The 12,500-nt window shown below is 38.5% G+C and overlaps 1 protein-coding gene across 1 annotated transcript in view; it reads left to right on the forward strand.

The window, feature by feature from the left end:
* Positions 1-12,500, forward strand: part of nompC (no mechanoreceptor potential C) — a 165,431-nt gene that overhangs the window by 28,993 nt on the left and 123,938 nt on the right. The window contains exon 2 of the mRNA XM_070142222.1: positions 2,846-2,947. Within this exon, the coding sequence (XP_069998323.1) occupies positions 2,846-2,947 (102 nt within the window). The remainder of the gene's footprint in view (positions 1-2,845; positions 2,948-12,500) is intronic.

The following is a 12,500-nucleotide window of genomic DNA, read 5'->3' on the forward strand; positions in this document are numbered from 1 at the left end:
GAATAAAGAGAAGTGAGAGGGGTGCAAGGATAGGATGGAAAAGGGACAGGGGGGAGGGGGAGTAAATAAGGAAGAAAGTAAGGGAAAGAAAGGGGAAGTGGTGAGGAAGGAGGTGAAAAAGATAGGGAAGGGAAAGGATAATTGGGGGAAAAGGAAGGTTAAATTGGAAAATATGAGGCCAAGAAACGGATAGAAAGCTTGACCGAGAAGTGATATCAAAAGAAAATGAAGGGGAAGATAGTGAGAGAGAGAAAGAGAGAAAGAGAGAGAATTGGAATAACATTATGTGGGTAGGAGTAAAGAGAAGGAGAGAGAGAGAGAACGAGAGAGAGAAAGAGAGAGAGAGAGAGAGAATATGAAAAACATTATGTGGGTAGGAGGAAAGAGAAGCAGAGAGAGATGGAACAAGAGAGAGAGAGAGAGAGAGAGAGAGAGAGAGAGAGAGAGAGAGAGAGAGAGAGAGAGAGAGAGAGAGAGAGAGAGAGAGAGAGGCATACAGACAAACAGAAAAAGAGGGATAGAAAAGGAGAGAGAGAGAGGAGAGATGAAAAGGAAGACGGGTGAGGGGGGGGAGGGAGGAGAAATTTGGGTAAGAATAATAATAGTTTAGCGTGAGTGAGTCTATTACCAGAGTGTCGAGAACTGCTTGTGTTTGGGGCGGTGAAGAGATCCCTTTGGGGGGGGGGAGGAGGGGAGAAATAGGGACATAGAGGAGGAATGGGATGAGGGAAGGGGGAGAAGAGAGTAGGGAGGGGGGGATTAAGAGTAGGGGAGGGAAGGGGGAAGGGGGTAGGGTAGATAAGAGAAAGGGCAGGGAAGGGGAGGAAAGGGAAGGGGGGAGGCGAGGACGAAAGGAGCGGGGAGGAAAGGGAAGGGGGCGGTTAGGATGAAGGGAACGGGGAGGGGAGGGGAGGGGAGTTCTCGCATGCTTTTAAGTGAACGACGGCGGTGGGAGGGAGGGGGGATTAGAGGTAGGGGAGGGGGTTCTGATTCATCTTGACGAAAGGCAATGAATCAAGCACATCCAATAACAATGCCATGGAGACTGACAGGTTGTTCGGCTATGCAAAGTGTAAACAACTTTTCTTTTTTCCTTCCTCATTCTTAATCTCCCTTTTTAAGCAAAAGTCGCGCATTCTATAAACACAAAAATACAAAGATACTGAATTTTCAAAACACCTTAAATGTCTGAAACTGATGTATGATTAGAATAATAGATTAATTATTTCAGGTTATCTTAAACTGATGCATGATCATTATGAGTAATGGCCTATTTAAGGTTAAAATGGCCGAGTGATAAACAGAGATTTTGTTGTGTTGTCGACGTTAAATACTCAGAAATATGCCGCGCGGTTCCTTTGGCATATCTTAATGTGTACGACTGTCTGTCTGTCTCCCTTTCTCTCGCTCTCTCTCTCTCTCTATCTGTCTGTCTCTCTATCTGTGTGTTTGTCTACCTACCCGTTTCTCTATGTATCTACATACCTATCAATCTACCTATTTATATAGCTATATATGTGTCTATATATCTCTGTCTATATCTAATCCATCTATATATCTACCTATATCGACAGAGAGACAGATGCATAGATATAGACACAGACCCAGAAGCACGAGTAACAAATGCCTCCCCTAGCGTGCCATCTCTATCACTTAACCCATAATTACCCATAACAGTATTCCCTCCAATTAGCCGCACCGAAGAAACCGATCAGCCGCAATCATCACGTTAATGATGCAAGAAGCACTAATGACCGGCCGATCTCTGGTCACGCGCGCGAGTGTTGGTAATTGCGGGAGAAAATGCGAGGATGACCGACTCTTTGCGGTTGTATTTTTTCGCATAGCGTTATGGGAATTTTTTGGGGGCAGTACTTTTCTGTCTATTTATGTATGTATCTGCCAATCAATTTGCACACGCACAAATAGAAATCAATTATATATATATACACACATATACATATATATATATATATATATATATATATATATATATATATATATATATATATACTCACACATATACATAAATTCATATACATACATACATATATATATATATAAATATATATATACATATATATATATATAAATATATATATATATATAAATAAATATAAATATATATATATATAAATATATATAAATACATATATAGATATATATATATATATATATATATATATATATATATATGTGTGTGTGTGTGTGTGTGTGTGTGTGTGTGTGTGTGATTGTGTATGTGTGTATGTTTATATATATACATGTACATACATATATATATCTATATATATATATGTATATATATATATATATATATATATATATATATATATATATAAACATATATATGTATATACATATATATATATATAAATATATATATATAATATATATATATATATGTATACATATATATATATATATATATATGTGTGTGTGCGTTTGTGTGCAGTGCGTGTGTCTATAGATATCTATACATACATACATACACACACATACATATGTAAATATATTTACTCATACATATACTCATATATATACACATACATACATACATATATATATATATATATATATATATATATATATATATATATATATATATATATATATATATATATATATATATATGTATATATAAATATAAACACACACACACACACACACACACACACACACACACACACACACACACACACACACACACAAAAGCAACAACAAACTCTGCACCATCACTCTCCACCGAAAAAAGGGAAGAAAGAAAGAAAAAAAAATAGGGGGGGGGGTGAAAATCTGAAAATAGCCTCTCCATTCACCTAACGCCTTTTCCTTACTATTCCAGGCAACGGGTTACACACCGCTGATGTACGCAGCCCGTGAGAATAAAAGCCAGTTTATCGAGCGCCTCATTGACCTCGGCTGCGACCCCAACTTCAAAAATAAGGTAAGGAAGTCTACCTCGCCTTTGTCTGCCTTTCAAGTCTAGGTTTGGGCAAGACGGGTAAAGGTAGGGTAAGGTGTGGGGGAAGGGATGGGAGGGGGAGGTAGTTTAGGGACGGAGGGAGGTAGATGTGATAGGTAAATGGGTAGTAAAAAGTGAATAGGTGGTAATGAATCAACAACATAGTGGCAGTAACTGATATAACAATAGCAAAAGGTAATGTCGTAGTAATAGTAGCAACGATAGTCAAATCTGCAATAAGATGGTAACAGTTAGTAGTAAATAAAGATAGCAGGCTTAATAATGATAGGTAGTAAAAAGTTGTTACTAGTAATTCATATCAATTTCATAGCAATGTAACGGTAATTCATAATGTAGTGTGTAAGCGATACACAGTATAGTATGATATGAATAGATAGTACACTGTGATTATACTGTATACTGCAGTAATGAGTAGGAAAATATTGTGGTAATATGTTATATAATATAACTCGTATACAGTGCAGTGTAATACCAATAAATAATGCAAAATAATAGTAATGCATAGTACAATGCAATAACAATGCATACTACACCTGTTGGAATGGGACACGGCAACCTAATATATGCTATAGACAAACAAACAGACATATGGATGAATCATTTGGAAATTAATAGTAAAGGTAAAAGTTGAATATATATATAGAGAGAGATAGAGAGAAAAGATGAATGGTAGATAATTAAATAATAGGTAATTAATCGACTAAGCAAAAGATACAAGGTTGAAAGAAAATATATCAACCTGGACATTCAAAAATGACATTCAGATGCATACATATCATTTTCACACGCTTACCATACAAGTACATGGAAATAGATATGCTTGGCAAGCAATCTCGATCATTTGTAGCACCATCAGAAGCAAAGATAACAAAGAGGAGCACATGGAAACACAGAAATTAGTCAAGTGATAAACCAAGAGAAATCTGGTTTACGAAAGGCATCAAAAGACAAAGCGTATATTTTTTTTCTTCTCTCCCTTTCTTATTACTCCCACGACCTCGCAATCTGTCCTGTGCATTGTTATTCTGAAAGATACGCTGTAACATTTTTCGTGTTTGGATGCGACTGGCGTTGGCATTATTAAATCTTCATAAACACTGTTTTGCTGTATCGCTATTACACGGGGCGACACCTTATCTAATGCTTAAGCAAACTCGGGAAAATTATGAACAGTTACGCTTATTACAGACATCACGTGTTATTGCATAAATTGCAGATATCTTGTGGTATTACTAGAATTATGTAATCTAGATTCATATTATGATCAACTTCAAAAGGAAAAAATGAATCGTGGAAAAGAGGGAGGGAGGGGAAGAAGAGAGGAAAATTGAAAGAATCGAGTAAGATGGAGATAGAGAGAGATTTACACACACACACACACACGTGCGGACGCAGACACGCGCACACACACACACACACACACACACACACACACACACACACACACACACACACACACACACACACACACACACACACACACACACACACACACACACACACGTACACACATACATACACACACACGCACGCACGCACGCATCCAAACACACACACACACACACACAAACACAGACATATAGATAAACAAACATACAGATGGGGAGAGAAAGAAAAATATATACACATGCAGAAACAGACAGACACAGACAGATGCAGAGATAGAAAGACACACACATAGAGGGATAGAGTGAATTCTAAAAATATTTCTCATAATTTTTCCTTGTGCAATTTTCGTTCTATTTTCCGGATTTCGAAATTGTGATGGTCTTATTTTCGTGGATTATCTTTCCTTTTTTGTAAAACAGTTTGTAATTTCTCGTTCCTATATTATCTTATTCTTGTCTTTATAGTTATACAGTTATTATTACCTTTCACTCCCTCTTTTTCAGTCTTCTCTCTCTCTCCTTTCCCCTCTTCTCTCTCTCTCTCTCTCTCTCTCTCTCTCTCTCTCTCTCTCTCTCTCTCTCTCTCTCTCTCTCTCTCTCTCTCTCTCTCTCTCTCTCTCTCTCTCCCCTCCTCTCTCTCTCTCTCTCTCTCTCTCTCTCTCTCTCTCTCTCTCTCTCTCTCTCTCTCTCTCTCTCTCTCTCTCTCTCTCTCTCTCTCTCTCTCCTTTCCCTCTATCTCCCTCTTTCTTTCTTTCTCACTCTCTCTCTCTCTCTCTCTCTCTCTCTCTCTCTCTCTCTCTCTCCTTTTCCCTCTTCTCTCTCTCTCTCTTCCTCTCAATTACCTCTCACTTCCCCTCTTCATCTTCTATCTTTCTTTCTCTCTGATAAATCAAACGACAGGAAGAACAAGAAGACACACGGACATGCCGCAGCCTCTTCGCTATAATGCTTCTTCATGCCCAAAAGAAGCAATACATCGAAAAGGCCTTTGGCATATTCGTGTTTTTCCAATTCTTCCCTTTCATTGTTGTTGTTTTTCACAGCGTGTTCAGCATGATTCCTTCATTTCTCTGTTTTTCTCTCTCATTTGTTATTGCCTCCTACCTTTCTTCCTCTCTCTCTCTCTCCCTTTCCCCTTGCCCAAGTCTCTTTCTCTCCATCCCTCCTTTCTCTGTCACCTCTCTCTCTCTCTCTCTCTCTCTCTCTCTCTCTCTCTCTCTCTCTCTCTCTCTCTCTCTCTCTCTCTCTCTCTCTCTCTCTCTCTCTCTCTCTCTCTCTCTCTCTCTCTCTCACACACACACACACACACACACACACACACACACACACACACACACACACACACACACACACACACATATATATGTATATATATATATATATATATATATATATATATATATATATATATATATATATATATATATATATATATATATATATATATATATATATATATATATATATATATATATATATATATATATATATATATATATATATATATATATATATATATATATATATATACATATATATAGATAGATAGATAGATAGATAGATAGATAGATAGATAGATAGATAGATAGATAGATAGATAGATAAATACACACACACATCTATCTATCTATCTATATGGGTATGTGTGTGTTTGTGTGTGTGTGTATGTGTGTGTGTGTGTGTGTGGTGTGTGTGTATGTGTGTGCGTGTGTGTGGGTGTGTAAGTATAAACCCACATTGTTCATTCTTATTCTAGCCGAGACTGAAAAGAACAATTATCATTTGGAATAAAAGGTCTTTCCTTCTATCAGCGTTCATCTATCACTCGTTCCTATATGACTTAATTCTCACTTTTCAAAATTGCCTTTTCATTAGTATTCTTCTTCCTCGATGGTATGGCGTGCAGCCGGATGATAAAGCATTTAATAATAACACCGTAATGCTGATAAGATCCAACATTATTTGTATAACATTTAAAGAATGCAGGACATGTAGGAAGGCGCGCAGTGTTCAATTATGACGCGGATGTAATTCTCAATGCTAAATGGAGAGAACGTTATTGCCGTTCCTGGAATGTTTTGTGCACAGGGTATGCAAACGAAAGCGGATATGTTCTGTATGCGCGTGCACTCACCCATGCACAAACAGAAACAAGCTCATGTATGCATATATGCATGTGTATATATATTAATATATATATATATATATATATATATATATATATATATATATATATATATATATATATATATATATAAAACATAGTTATGCAAAAGCATACATTTTTCCGCATCATAGTATAATTAACTAAATGTTTCATTTCACATATCAGATCAAATATCACATGATTATAAAAATCTTTATGACATTTATTGTTACATTCTTTTAGAGGCGTCGGGACCTTTTCCGCCTCCCGAAGAACACGGAGCCTCCTAATAAGGTCCAATCCCTCTTCCTCATTAAGGATTCGAGGCACAGGACTAATGACGAAGATGATGACAATGATGAATGTGAAGATCACCAAGGGACTGTGTTATTATGCCCATCATTATTTTCCTTCTGCGTTCGGGTCATAGGTCACGGTTCACTTGGAGAGTGTTATTAGTTATCATCCGTGCATAAATATTAGGTAATTGAGGAGATAATTCGAGACTAACTGCGGAATTTGGAAACTTTGAATTGATTCTGACTTTGGAGAGAGAGAGAGAGAGAGAGAATACAGCAAAAAGAAAGAAGAAAAAATAGAGAGAAAGAACGAAATAGAATAGGACACAGTGAGAGACAAATGGACGGATATAATGACAATAATGATCATAGAAATAATGGTAATATTAATAGTAATATAACATTTAATAATGAACAATGATATTAATAATATAGCAATGCAGTGGTAATAATAAAGATGATGAGAATAATGATAATACTGAAAATAGCAATGATAATGATATCACCAATACCAATTAAAATAACAAAAATGACGATAAAATCTAAAATAATGGACGTTATGATAATGATAATAATCGTAATGATAATATTCTTGCGATATTATCATAAATATTGTTATCATCATAATCTTCTTATCCTCATTAGTATTTTGTTATAGTTGTTGTTATCATTACTATGATCATTATCATTGTTATTTCATTATTCTTATCATCATTATAATTATCATCATTGTTTCAATAATTATTGATATTATTATCATTGTTGTTGTTATTATTAGTAGTATCATTATTACTGTAATCATCTACATGATGATGATCTTCATCATCATAATTGCAGTTATTATTACAGTTATGATAATGAGAATTACAAATCGTATGCGAACTATGATAAATGTGAAAATTAGTATTAATTGCAACATAATTGATGTATGATACAAACGCAAAGACGAAACAAATCATGATTATAGTATTTTGATGATAAACTTGTAATTATTACGATTATACAGTGTAACTAAGGTCTTATGCTGTCTTAAAACTAAGCTGTATATATACTTATACATACATACATGTATGCATATCTATATCTATATCTATCTATCTATCTATCTATATGTATATATATATACATATATATATATATATATATATATATATATATATATATATATATATATATATATATATATATATATATATATATATATATATATATATATATATATATATATATATATACAGAGAGAGAGAGAGAGAGAGAGGAGAGAGAGAGGGAGCAAGAAAAGTATTGGAAGAAAACATAAAATAGATAATGTCCAAGAAAAAAAAACACAGAAAAAAAGAAAGATAAAGGGGTTAAAAAAATACATAAACATATACATTAAACCCAAAATTTTCCTATCAACCCGCCTTAAGCAAGATTAATCAAACCCCAAGAGACTATCATCTGTCACACTTAATTCCTTCTTTATCTTCGTCTTCCTTTGCTTCTTTTCACCGCAAGGTCCAGGAAGAAGACAAGGCCATTAACGGGTGAATCGAGAAGGTCAACGGGTATTGTAGAAGGAGAAGCAGCTCCTGTGTGGTCGCCTTTGTGGCATGTGGAGTACGGGGGGAGTAGAGGGAGAGAGGGAGGGGAAGAGGGGGAATGAAGGAACGAGGGGAGAAGGAGAGAAGGAAATTGAAATTGAGGGAGAAAGGGAGGGGAAGAGGGTGAGTGATAGGACGAGGAGAAAGGGAGGGGAAGAGGGGGAATGAAGGAACGAGGGGAGAAGGAGAGAAGGAAATTGAAATTGAGGGAGAAAGGGAGGGGAAGAGGGTGAGTGATAGGACGAGGAGAAAGGGAGGGGAAGAGGGGGAATGAAGGAACGAGGGGAGAAGGAGAGAAGGAAATTGAAATTGAGGGAGAAAGGGAGGGGAAGAGGGTGAGTGATAGGACGAGGAGAAAGGGAGGGGAAGAGGGGGAATGAAGGAACGAGGGGAGAAGGAGAGAAGGAAATTGAAATTGAGGGAGAAAGGGAGGGGAAGAGGGGGAGTGATAGGACGAGGAGAAAGGGAGGGGAAGATATGGAATGAATGAACGAGGGGAGAAGGAAAGAAGGAAATTGAATTTGAGGGAGAAAGGGAGGGGGTGATGGGACGAGGAGAAAGGGAGGGGAAGATAAGGGATGAGGGAACGAGGGGAGAAGGAGAGAAGGAAATTGAAATTGAGGGAGAAAGGGAGGGGAAGCAGATGAATAAAGGAACGAGGGGAGGGAGAGAAGGAAATTGAAAATGAGGAAAAAAGGGAAGGGAAGAGGGGGAATGAAGGAACGAGGGGAGAGGGAGAGAATGAAATTGAAATTGAGGGAGAAATGGAGAAGGTGATAGGGGGGAGTGATGGTACGAGGAGAAAGGGAGGGGAAGATAAGGAATGAAGGAACGATGGGAGGAGAGAAGGAAATTGAAATTGAGGGAGAAAGGGAGGGGAAGAGGGAAATGAAGGAACGAGGGGAGAAGGAGAGAAGGAAATTGAAATTGAGGGTGAAAGGGAGGGGGTGATAGGACGAGGAGAAAGGGACGGGAAGATATGGAATGAAGGAACGAGGGGAGAAGGAGAGAAGGAAATTGAAATTGAGGGAGAAAGTGAAGGGGTGATGGGACGGGGAGGGAGGGAGGGGAAGATGGGGAATGAAGGAACGAGGGGAGAAGGAGAGAAGGAAATTGAAATTGAGGGAGAAAGGGAGGGGAAGATATGGAATGAAGGAACGAGGGGAGAAGGAGAGAAGGAAATTGAAATAGAGGGAGAAAGGGGAGGGGTGATGGGACGAGGAGAGAGGGAGGGGAAGAGGGGGAATGAAGGAACTAGGGGAGAAGGAGAGAAGGAAATTGAAATTGAGGGAGAAAGGGAGGTGATGGGACGGGGAGGGAGGGAGGGGAAGATGGGGAATGAAGGAACGAGGGGAGAAGGAGAGAAGGAAATTGAAATTGAGGGAGAAAGGGAGGGGAAGATATGGAATGAAGGAACGAGGGGAGAAGGAGAGAAGGAAATTGAAATAGAGGGAGAAAAGGGAGGGGGTGATGGGACGAGGAGAAAGGGAGGGGAAGATATGTAATGAAGGAACGAGGGGAGAAGGAGAGAAGGAAATTGAAATTGAGGGAGAAAGGGAGGGGGTGATGGGACGGGGAGGGAGGGAGGGGAAGATGGGGAATGAAGGAACGAGGGGAGAAGGAGAGAAGGAAATTGAAATTGAGGGAGAAAGGGAGGGGAAGATATGGAATGAAGGAACGAGGGGAGAAGGAGAGAAGGAAATTGAAATAGAGGGAGAAAGGGAGGGGGTGATGGGACGAGGAGAGAGGGAGGGGAAGATAGGGAATGAGGGAACGAGGGGAGAAGGAGAGAATGAAATTGAAATTGAGGGAGAAAGGAGGGGAAGAGGATGAATAAAGGAATGAGGGGAGAGGAGAGAAGGAAATTGAAATTGAGGGAAAAAGGGAGGGGAAGAGGGGGAATGAAGGAACGAGGGAAGAGGAAGAGAATGAAATTGAAATTGAGGGAGAAATGGAGAGGGTGATAGGGGGGAGTGATGGTACGAGGAGAAAGGGAGGGGAAGATAAGGAATGAAGGAACGAGGGGAGGAGAGAAGGATATTGAAATTGAGGGAGAAAGGGAGGGAAAGAGGAGAATGAAGGAACGAGGGGAGAGGGAGAGAAGGAAATTGAAATTGAGGGAGAAAGGGAGGGGAAGAGGGGGAATGAAGGAACGAGGGGAGGAGAGAAGGAAATTGAAATTGAGGGAGAAAGGGAGGGGAACAGGAGTGAAGAAACGAGGGGAGAGGGAGAGAAGGAAACTGAAATTGAGGGAGAAAGGGAGGGGAACAGGGGAATGAAAGAACGAGGGGAGAGGGAGAGAAAGAAATTGAAATTGAAAATACAGTGGAAGAGGGGGGATGAAGGAACGAGGGGACAGGGGAGAAAGGGAGAGAGGAAGGAAGGGAGGGGAACAGGAGTGAAGAAACGTGGGGAGAGGGAACGAATGAAAAAGGGAAGTGGAAGAGGAGTGAAGAAACGAGGGGAAAGGGAGGAAGTGTAGGAACGGAGAGAATAGGTGAGAGTGAAAATGGGAGCGGATGGGAGGAAGTGAGGGAACAAAGAAAGAGAGAGGGGTGTGGAAGAGGGGGAAGAGGACAGGGGAAGGGAGGAAGAGGCAGAGAGGAAGGAAAAGTGAGAATAAAAGAAAAGAAGGAGAAATGGGAGAAAAGAAGGAGGGGAGATGCGAGTGTAAAGAAGAGAGGGAGAAAGAAGGGGATGGGAAGAAAATACAATAACATATAGGAAGGGAGGAAGCAAAGAAGGAGTATAGTTAAGAAGGAGACCAAAAGGGGAAGAGAGGAAGAGGAGAGGTATAGAAGGAGGGGAAGGGAGAAAAACGGCTGTGAAGGGAAGGGAGAGAAAGAGAGAAGGAAGGGAAGTAAGAGAGAGTGTGGAGAAGATAGAACGGGAGGAAAGGAGGAAGAAGGAAGAAGTGCGGTGGCGAGAGGCAGAGACACAGACAGACAAAAAACAAAAGAGAATGAAAGACACAAACCGAAAAATAAAACACACAATCCAAAGAAAATAAAACGGAATAAAGATAGAAAGAGAAGAAAGACAACAGCCAAAGCGATAATAACCGAAAATGAATAGAAAAAAGAGAGAAAAAACAACAACAACACAACACGTCTTTGTTCTCCCTCGCCAACCCAGAGGATCATCCTGATAAAACGCTGCTTACAAACGTTTAGGATGCCGACGCTCCGCCCCCGACGCTCCTGCGGTGAAAACGTTGCCTGTCTCTGTCTGGACTCCATCCTCCTTATTATTTTCATTCTTTATTTATCATTATTATATTATTGTTATTATCATTGTTGTTGTTATTATTACTATTATCATTATTATTATCATTATTATCATCATTATTATTATTGTCATTATTATTATTATCATTATTATCATCATACTCATCATTATCATCATTATTATTATTGTTATCATTATCATTATTATCATTATCATTATTATTATCATCATCATTATTATTATTATTGACGCTTTCCTCAGCCTGACCGCGAGCTGATTTATCTTTTCTTTTACTATTTTCTTTCTATTTTGTTCTTCATATTCCTTTTTGTTATTGATATCCCTGTTATTATTAAGGCTGATTTCTTATTGGTACTACTAGTGTTGCTGTTATAACTACGAACTGATTTATCACTACTACTATTACAGCTAAAACAAAAACAATTATGACAACAGCAAAAAATCCTACTACTACTGTTATTACTAATAATAATACTATTCATACTACTGCGACTATTATTACTATTAATATCATTGATCATCCTCATACCACATTATATTCTCTTGTGGCTTTTTTTTTTTTTAGATTATATATCCCTTTTTTAAATCAATAGGCCTTTGGACTTTCCCAACCTACACGCTAGATGAATTATGTCCCTTGTTCTTTTAATTTTTGTTTTTCTTTCACCTCTGTTATCATCATCTCATATTCTTTCTCCTCTTTTCTCCTTATTTTCGGTTCGGTCCTGAAAATTCTGCGCAACAACTTAATTTCCCGAGTCTATCTGCAAGCACACCCGTCCAGGCAAAAGAAAACAAGCGACTGACACGCGACGGAAAAGCTATGTTTATAACTATAACCCGCCG

Source organism: Penaeus vannamei, chromosome 29 (genome assembly GCF_042767895.1).
Source record: "Penaeus vannamei isolate JL-2024 chromosome 29, ASM4276789v1, whole genome shotgun sequence".
Lineage (NCBI taxonomy): Eukaryota > Metazoa > Arthropoda > Malacostraca > Decapoda > Penaeidae > Penaeus > Penaeus vannamei.